Source organism: Amblyomma americanum, chromosome 7, assembly GCF_052857255.1.
Source record: "Amblyomma americanum isolate KBUSLIRL-KWMA chromosome 7, ASM5285725v1, whole genome shotgun sequence".
In the NCBI taxonomy this organism is placed as follows: Eukaryota; Metazoa; Arthropoda; class Arachnida; order Ixodida; family Ixodidae; genus Amblyomma; species Amblyomma americanum.
In genome coordinates, this window is record NC_135503.1 from 172,106,816 (window position 1) to 172,123,948 (window position 17,133).

General features: G+C 47.9%; 1 protein-coding gene across 2 annotated transcripts in view; it reads right to left on the reverse strand.

The window, feature by feature from the left end:
* Window positions 1–17,133, reverse strand: part of LOC144096763 (uncharacterized) — a 161,657-nt gene that overhangs the window by 121,486 nt on the left and 23,038 nt on the right. For both annotated transcript variants that reach the window (XM_077629640.1, XM_077629641.1), the window contains exon 2: window positions 2,609–2,702. In XM_077629640.1, coding sequence (XP_077485766.1) covers window positions 2,609–2,692 — 84 coding nt within the window. In that variant the 5' untranslated portion in view covers window positions 2,693–2,702. The remainder of the gene's footprint in view (window positions 1–2,608; window positions 2,703–17,133) is intronic.

Genomic DNA, 17,133 nt, shown 5'->3' on the forward strand with positions numbered 1-17,133 from the left:
CGCGGAATACCACTAGAATTATTAAAACGCTATCTGCCAAACCACTATCAATATGTCAGTTTTAGCACATATTGATACCCACTTTTGCCACATAAAAAGGCGTTTCACAAGAATCTATTCTCGGGCCCTTGCTGTTCGTAGCATAAATAAATGATTTATGCTATATTCCTAACAACGCAAAACTAACCGTGTATGCAGATAATACCAACGTCTTTTTCTCTAGCCATCCACTCCAGGCAATTGAGCATGCTGTCAATAACTATTTGCTCCGCCTCTCTACTTTGTTAAAAACAAATAAATTATTCTTGAACCTTGAGAAAACGAGATAGACATGGTTTGCATCGCTAAACAGGCCTAGGAAATCTGTTATAGAACTTTTGTTTGATGGCAAAAGAATAGCTCAAATCAAGGCCCAAAAATGTTTTGGTGTGTGGTTTGGAGAACGCTTATCGTGGAATTCTCATGCAGACAGCCTCATAGCTAACCTTAGTACAACTCAAAACTCCTGTAAGCAATTGGCTACCTGTTGACTCATATCACAAGAGAACGTTTGCCGTCTTCATGCTGAATAATATTTGAGACTTTATTGGTATATTTTCGTCTTCACAAGAATCAAACTAGCGGTAAATTAAAACTCAATTTGTACTTTTGTAAGAGATAGTGCGTGGGAGTACCGTCGCTACTGTAATGCAATTGCTGTAGTGTAATCTCACTGCTGGAGTGTAATCTTATATTTCGCGGCTGCATTTTTAACGAAAACTTCACTCTCAATGGGCAGTTACAGAGAACGTGTTTTTCGTTATTATACGTACTGAACATTAAAAGTCACGCCGCGTTTTCGCCCTCTGAGCTCCCTTCGGATCGGCTACTGGGACTGCCAGGACTTTGCACTCTGTGCAGCCTTTGGCGCTGATCTCCAGAACATTGGAACTAACAGCGTCTCCTTGAAATCACTCGCTGCATTTGTGCTTACTTCAGGCGCAGGAAAGGCAAAACTAGAAGCCAGCGAGAGATCAAGTTGCCTTATGATCAAATACTGCTGCACCAACTTTGCTTTCATGGCCACCTACGCAAAGGCACATGCAACCACAAGCAGTTCAGGAAGCGCACGTTTTCACAATAATACAACTTTGTCCGTAAAGTGTCGACACTGAGACCATTAAAAAAATTGCGTTGAACATTGAAATCATTTGTGCAGCACCCGTTAGAAATAGTCTCCCTTTCAGTCTATACAAAGCTTGCAACGTTCTTGAGGCCTTGGAAACAGTTCGAAAACGCTTCTTTTTGCAGGGCTCTCAGATCCTTGGTCATCGCGTTTTAATGGCCTCCACGCTCCCCATACAGCGAGCTTTGACGGCTCTCTTCACAAGAGGAAACGGGGAAAAAATCGCATGGGGAGAGATCTGGCGAGCATGGCGGATGAGGAAGTACAGTAATGCTGTGCTTGGCGAGAAATGTCACGCTGAGAACAGTGTGCGGACTTGCGTTATCGTGGAGAAGGCTCCATCGTCCAGATGCCGATAGGTAAGGGTGACGGCGTCGCAGTGCATTACGCATTTGTTGGAGCACGCGGATATAAAACTCTTGATTCACCGTCTGCCCTTGTTGGACGAACCCGTGGTGTATGACACCTCTGGCATCGGAAAAAAACTATCAGCATCGTCGTTGTTTTGGTCTTTTGTCACCACACCTTTCTCGACGCCGGAGAGCTTGTGAACTGCCATTCAGTGCTCTGCCCCCCTTTTTGTTTAGGGATTTGTATTGAAAACATCATGTTTCGTTTTGAGCAATGATGGGGCCGACGAATGCAGCCTCCTTCTCTGCCTCGGAGAGCAAATCAGCGCTCACTAATGCCCACATGTCCTTCTGGTCCTCTGTGAGGGAGTGCGGCACAAGTCTGGCATGCAGCTTTTGTTTCTCCAAGATCTTACGCAAAATTTGGTGGCATATTGTCTTGCCAATGTTTGAGATCTTCTGATAGCATGCGGACTGTAATGGTGCGGCCTTGCTGTACAATTTGCTTGATCCGAGCCACGTTGTGTTCATTCCGTGAGGTTAAAGGGCGCCCCTGGTTTGTGACGTTTTCCACCGACGTTCTCCCGAAACAAACTTTTTTTGCCACTAGAAAAATCGCGCCCGTGATAATGTATTATTGCTGTAAGCGTCATGAAGGAGATCATACGTCTGTGCCAACCTCTTGCCAACCTGCACACAAAATGTTATGTTTACACGCTGTTCGATGTGGACGTCCATCTCTCCGCATTACCTCACAGTATAATGCGCAGACGACTATTGACAACGTATTTTTCTACATGTAGTGCCATATAGCGGCTGCTACAGCAATTTACATAAATTGCGGAGGTTAGCCCGAAAAGATGGCGCTACACATAGGCACCAATATATGTTTTGGGGAATCATTTTCAGAGGAGAAAACAAATCAGTCTCAGAATTTTACGGACAAAGGTTGTATATGTCGGCTAAGAGCACAACTCTGACAGCATTGCATTCTGCCCCCCCCCCCCGAAAAAAAAATCAAGCTGCCCTGTTATGCATGTACAAGTAGTATGCACTGAAGAAAAGGGGAAATAATTTTCATATATTAACTTACCACTACATGAACCGTTGCGTAACTCGGAAGCGACAGACTTGTTGCTATGCTCAGGACGGCGATAGTTTTCAAGATAATCTCCATTGCCCTCAAGCTGCAAAAAAAAAAAAGAATTGGTTGCTTCAATCAATAGGTATAATTTTCGCTATTAATGGAACTTCTACTGCATACTGTACCCAATGCTCCCGCTGCAATCAACTCACGCCACACAATGCTAGCGACAAGCATACTTGTCAGATGCCTTCTTTGCCAATGCTTGTGAAGAAGGGAGGAAACATCCTCCGATGGCAGCCTCATAAAACTTTTCCCATTCCTTACGAGAAGAATATTTTGATGATGCAAGATTTTGCTTGCACTAGGAAATGGCAATTCTTTAATGGGCTATTTTCAAATTCAACACTCGTCGGTTGTTCTCTCTCCGCAGTCCCAAAGGGTAACATTGAATTTTTGATAGACAAAAGCAGAAATTTGGTTCGTCCTGAGTTGTGTTTTGTGGCCTGTAAGCGAACATCTGTAGCGTCAATTTCACAGTACAATGACGAACATTACCGAGTAGTTGCGACAATGCCAGGTAACCAAAAATAGATAGTGCTTGAGCGTTACCAAATGATTTTGGCGCTCTCTTTAGAGGATTTTTTACCCCAACTTCAAGCTCTTTGACGTGAAGATAACTGAAAAGAATATTTTTCGTAATATATTTGTATTGAAGCCGCTGTCCCGAGCTGAACGGAATCTAGCATAGAGAAAAAATTTGATTTTTTAACCTTTGCATAAGACCAATACCGTAATGAGTTCTATGATTGAATTAGAACCAATGCTTTTTCTTTATGTCCACTATGTTCATTTTTACCCACATATATTTGCCATTCCTGCGGGCTTGTACAGTGCCTGTGTTCTGGCTGCAATCTTGAAATCTGCGTTTTCTAACCCAACTACTGCCCTTTCGTGCCGACCCATGTGCCTAGAGTAGCGTGTTAACAAAGATGATTGTATGCTGTGCAAAGTAATCTCAGGAAAACCGCTTCTTTTAACCGAGCCTACACCCTTCTCTACACCACTCCGCAGAATTCAATCAATACCATCTGCACGAGCTTGTCTTACATAATTAAACACTGCCACTGAGCAGACCATGAATGATGCACTAAGTCGCACTTACATCAGTTTGCTTCCTGCGAACTGCCCTGACTGCTTCAACTTGCATATGATGCTACTCAACCGCGCCTTGGCAGCCGCTCATATCTACAGCTCCTGTCAGTTAAACTTTTCCTGGAGTCTGCCTAGAGCGAAAGGTGTCCTTCTGAGCAATCGACATTACGTTCGTCCCCGTTCTCATGCATTTGCTGTCAAGTATTTGTTCTTCTAGAGAGCGCAAGAACCATGGAACACCTGAGTAAATCGCCAATCGAAATCAAGCTCACTCACGGCGCGAGTATGGGTATCTACAGTCCGCGTCACCCTTGTGTAGAGAGGTCGGGCGGAGCACTTTTTCGAATCGAAACCGTCACTTTTACGCAGCTTCTACGATTTAGAGGCAACGCTTGTGCGCACGTAGAGCCCAACTGACTTCCAAGCAAGCTGATAACTGGTACTTTGCTTGGCTGCTTTCTAATTTTAGTTTTTATAGCGTGGAGCACATTACTCTAGCGCTCTGCACAAGGATGACGCAGTGTGTGTGTGTGTGTGTGTGTGTGTGTGTGTGTGTGTGTGTGTGTGTGTGTGTGTGTGTGTGTGTGTGTGTGTGTGTGTGTGTGTGTGTGTGTGTGTGTGTGTGTGTGTGTGTGTGTGTGTGTGTGTGTGTGTGTGTGTGTGTGTGTGTGTGTGTGTGTGTGTGTGTGTGTGTGTGTGTGTGTGTGTGTGTGTGTGTGTGTGTGTGTGTGTGTGTGTGTGTGTGTGTGTGTGTGTGTGTGTGTGTGTACGTATAGGGGCAAGACGCAACAGAAATTTAAAAACTGCGTTTTCTTTCATTATTCACAGGCACCAAAAATTGCGCAATTTCCCGCCGTTCTGGCATTACACTCACAAATGAGAACTGGTCAGCTGAACCAGTGGCAAAAATGTATAACAATTTCAAACTTCAAAGTATCGCAATTCACACCTTGTGTCAAACTCCCGCTGTTAAAATCACCAACATAGAAAACAGTTGGACCAAACATTCATCAGGTAAGGAAAGGCACGGTTTGTGTCTCACTTCCCGGTGGACATCGCAACCGCTGTGTGAGGGAAGGGAGTGAGGTGGGTCCGAAGGAAGGGGTAAAGAAGCGCCGTAGTGGAGGGCGCCGGAGTATTTTGATGTACATGCTGATCTTTAGCTTTCACTAAAATCGCACTCCATGACCACAGCGCGATGAACGCGACATATAAGAAGGACACAGGCAGTGACACAACACAGCGCTGACTCACAGCTAAAATCTTCATTAGCTGCCAGCCGGAATAAGTACATAACGAAACCAGAAATGGAAAGTAATGCGCTCGACTACTGATCCGCAGTTCCCGGGTTCGAACCCGACCGCGGCGGCTGCGTTTTTATGGATTAAAAACGCTAAGGCACCCGTGTGCTGTGCGTTGTCAGTGCACGTTAAAGATCCCCACGTGGTCGAAATTATTCCGGAGCCCTCCACTGCGGCACCCCTTTCTTCCTTTCTTCTTTCACTCCCTCCTTTATCACAACTCTTACGGCGTGGTTCAGGTGCCCAACGATATACGAGACAGATGCTGCGCCATTTCCTTTCCCCAAAAAACCAATTTAAATTTAAATGCTCACAAGTTGTGCAGCGGAACCGCCAAGTATTAAAAAAAATTTCAAAATAATGCACACACGTGTCAACATTCTCAGTCCAGGTAACATTTTTCTTTTTCTTACAGCTGTAAAGAGGGTGCGTTTATACATTCTTCCGTGAGCCTTGCTATCATGTGAGCTTTTATGATTTCACTTGCCAGCAAGTCGCGGTTCCTATCTACGGCACTCGTACAACGCGCTCGAACAATGGCACGCTGACATCAATGTCAACTTCGTCATCACCACTTTTGCAGTTTCTGCACTGTTTCGGTACGTGGCCTATGATGGGGGCACGTGTGACATTATAATTATGCTCTTTTATTCTGTCTCTGATATATCGGCCAGTTTGGATGATGTATCAATACATCGTCAATACATCAGAAGCAATACATCGGCCAATTTGGCCGATGTATTGCTTCCCATGTGATAGCGGCAAAGAGTAGATGATGCCCTCTTAGCAGGGAACAAATTGTTTTGCATGTCCTTTCAAGCCGCCGCGTGGTTCACTCTTGGCCGAATTAACTTTCTTCACCATGCTGGACAGTCGAATAGGTGCCGAAAACACAACGTCAGCCCCCACATGCTTTGCGTTTACCTTCGGGTTGTGCGTGACCTCATGCAGATATGGCACAACGGCAACTTTTTTCTTCTTCTAATCATAATTTTGCGGTTGACATCGGACCTCAACTGTTTGGGAAGTTTTTCTGCGACGGAAACCAAAACATCTACATGGTAACCGGCCTGCGTCAAACGATCTGCTTGGTTGTGGAAGCTTTGCTCCAACCTGTGCTCACATGTTTTCTTTGCAACTTTGTCAAAAATTGAACGCACAATTCCTCTTTTCAGGAGCTTCGAATGGGTTGATGAATATGCCAGGATGGGTATTTGACCACAGGGCTCAAGAGCCCACTTACTTGGGATGAAGTGACTTGACGTTAGAGATCTAAAAATCCGATAAAATCATTAAATGGTACCTCGTCTGTTAAACTAATCGGTTTCAGGAACTCCAAGAACAGTGAAAAAACATGCAGGAAACAGCGAAACGCTGCAGAAACTGAAAAAGTGATAATGAAGAAGATGACATTCATGCCAGCGAGCCATTGTACATAACGTGCGTTGAGATAGGTTGGAACCGCGACTCGCTGGCAAGGTAAATTATAGAAGCACACATGATTTCATTCATTTCATTTTATTTCCTTAAACACCCTATGAGTAGGGTATTACATCAGCGGTGGCAACTAATAAAGCAAGCATTCTTACAATTGTACATATTTTTTAAAATTTTCATTGAAGTTAGATGAGCAGATTATGGTGGCAATGTCGCTTGGAAGGCCGTTCCAGTCTGCAGCTGAGCGGGGAAAAAGCAAATTGCAAAGGTGACAGTGCGCTAGAGTGGACGGGTCACATGAAAATGATGACTGGTGCGGAGTGATATGCGTGCTGGGGAGGAAGAATATAAGGAGCGGTGCATGTTGAGAGAAAACAAACTGACGCCAACCAATACTTTAAAATTTACCGAAGGTTTCGGGACCAACTCGGTCCCTTATTCAGGAGTGACTAAAGTGTGCCAGCAGCAGCGCGTTGCTGCCTTCGCTCTCCCTTTGTTAGCACGTGGCGCAGTCCACTAACGTACGCGGAGAGTAGCGCTCCTGGAGTCCTATTCATCGCCGCTTTTGTGAGTCGGGTGTGCTATGAATCAGCACGGCGCCTCTTGAGCAGGTTTGGTTCCACGGCCAAGACGCTCACCTCCTTAAAAGCTATCTGGTTGTCGGCGCGCTCGCATTGTTTGGCGAGGGGTTTGGATTCTGAATTAATTAGCCGGATGCCAATTTTATGTTTCCCTATTCTTTGGTGGACGTTTTTGGTTTAGCCAATGTAGGAATCTGGGCACATTGAGAATGGGATTTTGTGGACGACACGTGGTTATTTTTCTGTGGGGATGTGTTCTTTCGGCCGGGGTAAGAAGCGGATCATTGTCAAAACCGATTTGTGAGCCACATGGATTCCATGTTTTCCGAGAATGCGTGCGAGTGCCTCGCTGGTTCCCCTCACATATGGAAGCACAACGCGCGCGAGTTTTCTTGTTTCGTTGTTGGCTGGCCCACTTTCCTCCGAGCTTGACGGCGGCCGACGCGCTGAATAAAGCCACGGTGTGTACCCATTCTTCTGTACGACGGCGAGAAATGAGGCTTCAGCTTTTTTCTCCGCTTCAGAGGAGCAGATTGACTTTGCTCTTCTCAGGAGAGTGGAGACGACGGATCCCTTGCGGCTAGTAGAGTGGGTTCAATTAAAATTTAGGTTGCAGCCGGTATGGGTTGGCTTCCTTTAGAAACCGAATTTTTTATCTGCCCCTTTTCTTCTTAATAAGGTGTTCAGGAATGGCAATGTGTTGTTCTCTTCCCGTTCCATTGTTTACTGAGTAGTAGGCTCGACTGAGTTGAGGTGTGCCAGAAAATTTTCGACGTCCGATGTCTACAGAATGCAGAAAGAGTCGTCATTGTAACGAATGAAAACATTTAGATTTTCTTGGAACTACATCAGTCCTTCCTCTTCGGTGGCCTCCATCGTCAGCTTGGCAGCAGTCAGCGAGTTCGCGGCTCCCATGGCAGTGCCGCTTCTTTGCTTATAAAATACTCCCCTAAAGAAAAGGCTGTGCTGCTGGGGCAAAACTCCAAAAGCCGGCAGTGTTCTTCTTGGTTCAGGCTCGTCCTGGTACCTAGGTGGGCGTCCGCATCGAGGGCTTGCTTCGCTGCGGAAACGGCAAACGGCACAGGAACGCTGGTAAAGAGCGAGACCACGTCGAATGAAACCATGCGCTCGTCCACTTCCAGTTGCGTGGTAAAGACGTTCGACGAAGTAGTTCGAGTTGCGCACGTGCGTAGATGACTTCCCTGTCAGGGGCGATAGGACTCGATGGACGTAGGCCGAGTGTGTCTTAAGTGGTGAGGTGGTAAATTCGACGGTGGGGCACAGCGGAACGTCAGGTTTATGAACTTTTGGCAGTCCTTAAAAGGCCTGGGCTGAGCCATTCCAGCGGATCAAGAGTAAGTAGAGGTGTTTTGATTCGGGGTGGTGCTTGAACAAGGACGCTAAAGGTTTGTTCATCCTGGTCTGTGGTTGGATCCTTTCTTAATTATTAGTAAGATGCGCCATCGTGTACTGTTTTCACTTTTTCCTTGTAATCCTCTCGGTCGAGCACTACCGTAGCACTTTCTTTGTCTGCCGGGAGGATGATGTTTTGGTCGCTGCGAATGTCTCAGAGAGCTGACATTTCTCTTTCCGAAATGTTCTGCGGCTGGCGGCCGAGAATCTTAGATAAAACTCCTATACCTTTTCGCCGAACTTCTTCGCGGGCGGAAGATCAACTTGTTTGATACCTTTCTCCACAGATGCCACTAGTTGTGCGAGGGGCATCTTCGCTGACGTGGTGTTGAACCCGTGGCCTTTCGCCAAGGCAACAGTTTCGTTTGCAGACAGCGATCTCGATGATAGGTTGGTGACAAAATTGGAGTTGACACCTGGCGGTTTACTTGCCTTGTCTTTCTCCTTTCGCAACTAGCAGAGTTTCGCTGCATGAGATGACTTCTGTTTTTCTGCTGTGCTGGAGGAAGGACTTTCGGCGAATGCCCTGAGTGAGTCGAACACATCCGCGAGTCGATATTCAAGTTGTCGGCTCAAGAAGAACAGTTCCAGCTCCCTCCACCTCAAGATGTCATAGCACTCATGTATCCTTGCGTGGACCAGTCGTCGTTCAGCCTGGGAGACAATCTTCATGCCTTCCGGAGTGGGGACTAGGCGCTTGAGTCGAAGGCTTTGTGCAACTAGTTGAATATCTCGGCAGGTCTTGGTAAAATCCAGGTGTGTCTTGTACGTGGCCACAATGCGGGAGCAGGTGACAAAGCGTTTGGCCAACTGTGCTGTCTGCTGGCCGAAGTCAGGGCGCAATGATTTGAAAGAAAACATCTTCGATGGAAGTCCATTTTGTTGAGAGTAAGCGCTTGTCCTGTGTTTTCTACCCTTGAAGTCCCCGTTTTCCGTGCTGTAATTTTTCGAATATGTATCAACAACTCGCCCGCCTTGCTATCGTATTGAATTTCATTTCTAATTTTGACCTATCTAACCATGCAGTTTTTGCTTAACTAATCGCCGTATACATGTGCAAGGCTCGAACCCTCTCCTGGTGCGTAAGGTACTGCCAGTGCCCTGTGGACGTTACCGGGGTTTGTGGGTTCATGGAACATTCAATGGGCCACACCAGAAGGTTCACTAAGATATATGCTCCGTTTCGAGTGGTAGCACCGGGCATGATTCCTTTAAAATCACTTTAAACTGGTGTGCGGCCTTCAGGGGGATGGTCGCATGTTCCGCGGCTGATCAACGACAACCGACAGGATTACAGAGTACCTATGGTATTTGGCAAGACCCAGGCTTCCTGAGCATGGACGGGAAAAGTCCACGAATAAAAGCCAACATCATCGTTTTATGGGGCAAGCCTGTTTTAGCGGAACACCGGAAGTTTCTACAGTTGCGACGGTAGTTTGGTTTTGAGCCCGTTGTTCATCCCGCGGAGAAGCTCGCTCTCTCTAAGTCCGTGTATGGGCGCATCCTTAGCGACTTTCGTCCTAGATGCCCGGACGAGTGCCTTTCTGTGCTGCAGAGGACCGACGAGAAGCAAAGGAAGCGTGGGAGCACAGACCAGCTGGTCTGTGCTCCCGCGCTTTGCGATATATGCTGGAACATGGCCTGCGGCTTCTGGTTGTTGACAAGCATGGAGTGTTCGTCGTCATGCCAACCGGTATGTTCATGGAAAAGGCAAGTGGGACGATTGACAAGAATTAAAATTTTTGTCAATTCAGCGCGAACGCAGTGAAGAAGCAAGCAGTTACACTTCTTCAGAGCCACAACCTCCTGCGTGTAGCGTCTTCAGTGAAGGAAGCCTCGGCAACTCATCTCGAAGCCTTCTTCAGCGTGAAGACGTAAGGAAGGTATGCCCTTCCGTTGCATCGTTTCGGACAAGAACTCTGGGCAGGATAACGTCTCAAAGTATTTACAGAGCAATTTCGGATATCTGAAGATAGGGTACTCATACAGCATCAAGAACTCAGAAGCCGTGGTCAGGTACCTGATGGATGAAAACCCTGGGCTGTGCCATTTCCTCAGCATAGATGTGGAAGACCTGTACTATTCGATGCCACATAACAAGTTAATGAGATGTGTCCATTCATGCATCGCTGGTGAAAATGATGAAAAGCTGTTTATTGAAGGGCGCTGTGTGTCTTTTGAATCCTTCCTTGAAATTCAGTCGTTTTATTTGAAGTCTGCAGTAATTGGTTAGGGTGACCGTTTCTTCGTCCAGAGCGCAGGGGTGTGCATTGGGTCTAGGGTAGCTCCTGGTCTTAGTAGCATGTTCTTAGGCTTTGTTGACAAGAAGGTAGATCTCAATTTAGCTGGCGTGCTTAGGGAGGCCTTTCGTTACGTTGATGACTACTTAATCACCGTCGACAGTTCTGACAGCTTCGTGCGCAGGGTAATAGACACAGTGAAATTGTTTAAGGATAGCGGTATGGGCCTCAAGTTCACGCACAAAATTCCAAATGAAGGAGAGTTGCAGTTTATGGACCTTCGAATGACTAAGAAACCGGATCATCTCTGTTGGAGTTACCGTGCGCGTTCAGCGAAAGGCCTGTTAATTTTTGCCTCAGCACACTCGAATCCCATCAAGGGTGGAATAGCGGTCTCGAGTTTAAAGTCAGTTGCATCAGTCTTGCCACCATCGCATCAAGGAAAATCTCGATTATCAGGTGGAACGACTGATTAACCGCGGATATCCAGATCACATGATCGGCAGAGCCAGCGAGAAGGTTATTCGCTGGGTAAAGGGCCAGGTAAAAAAAGACACATGAGAAGAACAAAGCAAATCCGTTGTAGTACTGTATGTGCATCGACTTCCACATGGGATTGGAAGTTGCTGGCAGGTATGGGATTCGTGTCATGTTTACGGCTCCCAAAAAACTGTTAAAGTTATTAACTGAGATTCACGCTAGGGCCGAGCTGGGCGCAAAGAAAAGGAGGATGTGCTGTCAGACATATATCAGCGTACGTCGCGTGTAAAGTGGGCACAGTGTAAAAAATCCCCATGTCGTGCGGAAAAAGTGTACTTAGGCCAGGGTAGTCGTTGTTTGAATGTGCGGCTGATGCAGCATGCCGGAGATTTGGAAAAAGGTAACACTTCAAACAATATGGTTCTTCGTTGTCGTGAATGCAGCAAGCCCAAGAAGAAATGTAATTTGGAGATAGTTGAAGCCTAACATATTGCGAAAACGGGGCATACATGTGTTAGTGACCCCGCAGTTGGTTTCTCTGGTTGAGAGATAAAGTTTGTTGAAAGAGCGATTGAATACCGCGTGTTAATCTTCTTCTGCACATCGGTTGGCATGTGGCGTGTGATTACTCTGGGTTTGTTTTGGTTTTTGTTTTATATATTGAAGCCTCTGAATAAAACTTCTTGTAGTTGCGAGTAAGCACTGTGTCCCCTCTGAGTCGTTGTTTGTGAGCGCCTGAATTTATCATAAATAACGTATACCAACTAGCTCAGTTTTCTGCCCTGGTGAACGCCTTTGTCAGGGACGGTGAGAGGCCGGGGTCCTTTAGAGAGAGCTTTGTAGTGCTCATCCTGAAGCCTGGCGGGTGCCCATCTGACCGGCAGCCGTGGCGCCCGGTCACTCTGCTTAATGCAGATTACAAGGTCGTGACGTCGCTGCTGGCTAAAACGTTGAGCAAGGTTTTAGCGATGCTCGTAAGCCTTGCATAGACCTGCAGCGTATCCGGACGCTCGGTGTTCTCGTCTCTCGCACTAATGCGCGACTTGTTCACGTTCATGTCGAGAACGGGAATACCGGGCGGTTTTTTCTCACTCGATCAGGCGAAAGCCTTTGATCGAGTTGAGCACCGCTAACTTTTTGGCGTTCTCGGGGCTTTCGGCTTTCCGCCAGAGTTTCTAGAGCGTTTAGAGCAGCTGCACTTCATATTTACTGCTAGGCTGCTTTTTAACGGGGAGTTGAGTGACCCGTTTAGTATAAAGCGTTGCATTAGACAGGGCTGCCTCCTGTCGCCTATGTTGTTTTTTTATGCTTAGACCCGCTCTTCCGCCGCTTAGTATAGTGCCCATCGGTGCGCTGATTCTATTTGCCGGGTCAGGGCCAGGTGAAAGTGTCCCCGTACTCTGAAGACGTGTCCCTGTTCTTGCGGGACGAGGACAGCTACGTAGCGTTTTTACGGCTTTCTGCGAGTTACAGCGACCTGACCGGCACCCTGGTTAGCAGGGGCAAGAGCTAAGCTCTGCGCTTCGGCGCTTTTATGTCAGACCTGCTGGGCGATGTGGAGTGCTTCTCGGCAATGAAAGTGCTAGGCGTAGTGTTCCTCTCAGGTGATGTAGCCCGCGAGACGTGGACGCAGTTAAGAGCAACAACAGAGCAACTCCTGGCGGTAGCAGCGCGTTTTCGCCTGTCGCTGTCCGAGCGCGCATTCGTCATACGATCATCAGTGTGTGCGTCGCTGTACTACGTCGCTCGCGTCGCCTGTCCGCCGCGCACGTTCACGCGTCGCTTGGCCACAATGTTTGGAGCTTCTTTCTGGGCGGGAAAGACGGAGGCTGTCGCTAGCGCACTCCTCCGTATTCCCATGCGCATGGACGAGTTCAGCCTGCCCGATTTGCGCACAATGTGCAGCGTCTTCGCGGTCCGAGCTGTCCGCGACCAGGTCAACGCCACTGACTTACCCGGGGAGGAAACTTCTCGCCTACCTTCTCGCGACGTCGTGGCGCTTCTTTTTTGGTCACGTAGTAGGCACTGAAGCCTAACAGCAGCCTAGGTTCTTTCGGTATGTTTGTCAGACGTCCGAGTCTCCCATCGCTACCTTGCCCGAGGTCGACGTCTCTCGGACGCAGGCCTCCCGCGTTTGCGAACTCCTTGCGATCATGGAGGCTGCACCAGAACGTCTAGCAGGCGGGTGCGGTGGCGATACTTGATGTCTCACACCCTTCCACCAGACGTCCGTGACTTCAGCTGACTGCGAGGCTAGAGGGTCTTGCCCACGAGAGACGGCATCGTAGCGTGGGGCATCGCCCCTTCTTCGCGGCATCAGCAGTGTGGCGGAACGGAAGCATTTGAGCACGCTCTCGTTGAGTGCGTCGTGACGCGCACTTTTTGGCGACTGCTGTCGCGTATGTTTAGTTTGTCGCTCGACTCGCGCTCCAAGCCGCGAGACACTTTTGCGCGGGTGTTGTTGTGTGCCGGCGCATTTATTCTGCGGAGCCAGAGTGGCGTTGCTTCCTTACAGGGCCGACCCGAAGGGGCCATGTTTACGATGCTGCAGCGTGTCCGAGCGCTCCTGTTTGAGCACGCGTGCTTGGACAAGGTGACGCTCCAGGAAGAATAGTTCCTGCGACGGTGGAGCACCCGCTTCATCGTCGCAAGTGGGGGCCATGCAGCTCCTGCCATATTGAGTGATGCACGATGTCGGTGCGCGAAGTTGATTTTGCGCAGTGCGCGCGCGATTTTCCGCGTTCTTCCCCCGCGTTTCTGGACACTTTGGAACTTCCTTTGGACAATAGGGTTTTCTTATGTGTTTACCGAGAGACACTATTCGCCGTATTGTATCTTTTATGTTTGTCGGGCGACATGATTCGCCATACTTTGTCTTCTGTCTGTGTTGTGCGGCATTCGCCGGCATAGTGTATCTCTTGTGTGTATCAGGCGACGCTAGTCGCCGTACAGCATCTTTTGTTTCAGCGAGAGACGGCTGTAAAAAAAAAAGATGAGATTCATTTTATAGCTATTCTCAGTGGCCGATCCAGGTGGGACTACCACCTTCTTCGGCCGTTCCGGTGGGTCGCGGGTTTGCGACGCGGGCAGTATAGAACGAACCCCTGGCTTTGCCTTCTTCGGCAACCTTGTAGACGCAGGGTAATGTAGACCTTCTACAGTTATGAAAACAGGAGTCTCACTCTCTCATTTACTCCCTTTGGAGTCGAGTGATAACATCTATGACCCAACTTACCACGGCCGACTGCCACCTTCGGCAGCGGCGGCTGGGAGTAAGGCCCTCAGGCCACTGGATTCTCAGGAATCAGATCACCTGATCTGGGACTCCAGCCTTGCCTTTGATGGCTTCGTCAGCCCAGGCTCATGCCCCGACTCGGGCCCATGGGCCCTAACCGTCTACTCAACGCTTCATACAAGAATGAAAAAAGGCCGAGGTTTCCCTTATTTCTTCTGCCGCGACTGCGGAATGTGACTTAATCGGGGCACAAGTCCGTGTTGGTGGTAGTCAGACTGGAAAACGCTGAAGTTCCTGCCCAACACCTGGAAGTCTTCAAGCTTGGTCCAAAGTTCGGCTTGCCTTTGGTGCTTAAACTTATTGAAAAGATAGCAGCTGCCCGGACAATTTCGAGGCTCTCGGGCAGTGAAGTCCAGGCGAGATGCTCCGAAGAATGCGTCGACGTGGTGGCAAGGACCCATGAGAAGAAGAAAAGAAAAAGTTGGAGCACTGCTCGGCTTGTCGACTTCTTCACATCTGCCGGGTTGCGACAACTTTGTTCGCATAAGCTAGGTAGGTCCGTGCTTCTTCCTGAAGAATGTTCGCGGGAAAAGCCGAGGCAGCTATCGCGAAGAACGTCAGAGAAATTGACAACAAGGAGAAGAAGATAAAGGAAGAAGCGGTCACTTTGGTGCTCCGCCACAACCTGGAGAAACTAGCTAGGGGCGTCAAGAAGGCTCAAGGCCCTCCCTTAGCCGCGTGTTTTACGGCAAAAACCCACAAGGAAGGAGTTCTGTTTCGAAATATCGTGTCCGAGCGGAACACGTGGCAGTTACTGATGGCCATGTATCTGTACAAGCATCTGGCGAGCCTGAGCGTGCAGAACCCATTCATGGTTGCAAATTCTGAGGCAGTGGTGGGTCTGCTCAGCAACTGTAACCCAGGACAGTGCACCGCTTTCAGCGTGGACATTGAAGACTTATACTACTAAATCCAAATAACGAGATGATAAAAAGTGTCCAAGAATGCATTTCGGAGCACAACGACGATGCTGCATTCGTGTCCCGATGTGTGCCTCTGCTGGATCTTTTTTTTTTGTAAATTCTCACGTTTTATACTAAGTCAATGGTCATAGGCTGGAACGGGAAATTTTTCGTACAGTGAACTGGTGTTTTTATCGGGTCCCGCGTAGACCCCATCTTTAGCAAGGTTTTTCTGGCTAAGGTCGATAGAGCCATAGAACAGAAATCTGGAGGGATAATTTTGAAGGCATGTAGGTATTTAGTAGACTACTTAGTGTTGTCTTCTAAACTCAACCACCAATGCACAATCGTTAAAGTGCTAAAACGTTTTTAAGGAGTGCGTCCCTGGTTTTAATTTGACAGCAGAATAACCTAGAGATGGAAGGCTCCAGTTCCTAGATTTGTCCTTGAATTTTCGCCCTAAACATGTTTGTTGGGCATACCGCCCAGGGACCTAGAAAGCGTTGCTTGATTATTCATCCGGCCATTCCAAAGTCATAAAGAACGGGATAGTGGCCTCCTGTCTGAAGGCGGCCATCACCAAGTCTTGCTCACATGCAATCAAGGAAAGCGCCGCGTCGCAGTTGAAGAGACTAAAAGACAGCGTGTACCCTCAGCATGAAATCATGGGTGCGTGTGGAAGGCTGGCAAGTTGGATCAAGGATGGGTCACGAACAAAACTCCGGGAAACAGAGCGTCCAATTGTTGCCGTCATGCCATGCGTGCGCAGTTGGCACATGGACATAAAAATGTAGCACGGCGTCATAGCAATCCGATTGTGTTTTCCGGCCCTCGAAAGTTGGGAGCTCTCTGTTCCCTGGCGCAAAGTTGGATGAAAGAAGCAGGCAAAAGAACGGTACGAAAAACAGAAAAAAAAAGATTATGCGAGCAAGTAGCGAAATCAGGAAACCTGGCACCACATTACGCACACTGCAAATGCACCCCGATGCTAAACAACACCATGGTAATAGGTCGGGCCAGAAACTGACGGGAATGCGAAATTATCGAAGCTTTCGCTATGCACGTTGCTCCAGATAACCAATGCATAAGCTCCCCTTCGGTGATGCTAGGGAGAACCGAATTAAACTACCTCAGGAATAGCAATCTTCGGCTGTTGTAAAGGCACGTGTTGATATTTTATTATTATATATTTTTCCTTCATATCGCTCTTGGCAGCGTCGTGTGCTCTTCCCTCTTCTGTGTATGACTTGACGTTAATATGTGTATATAGGCATGCTCCTTCAGATAATAAACAGTTATTAGAAAGCGCTTGTCTTGTGTGTTCGTCCCTTTCCGTATTTTGGTAGCGCTCACTAATACCTTCAAAGAAAAAATAAATGGAGCATCAAACACAAAGCCCCGTTCGTTGTCTGTGCCAAGGGGTTTGTGCACAAATTGCCGTTACCGTGTGGCGCACTATACATCTGCCAAACTGGGCGATGCGACCGCGAAAGATTAGGAGAGCACGGAGGATTACTCGAGGAAGATTCCCTTGATAACCTCCTTAAACCTTGCTGCACGTGCTGCAAAAACAAGAAAAAGAAAATCCAGTGCTAACCGCTATTCGACCAAACGACCATCCTATTTAAGTACAGGGATCAACTCATGCGTGAGCTCATGGAAGCCTTCCATATGCGCATCAGTGGAGATATTTGCGTTAGTCTGACTTCTGTTCGCTTCTCTGAACGGCA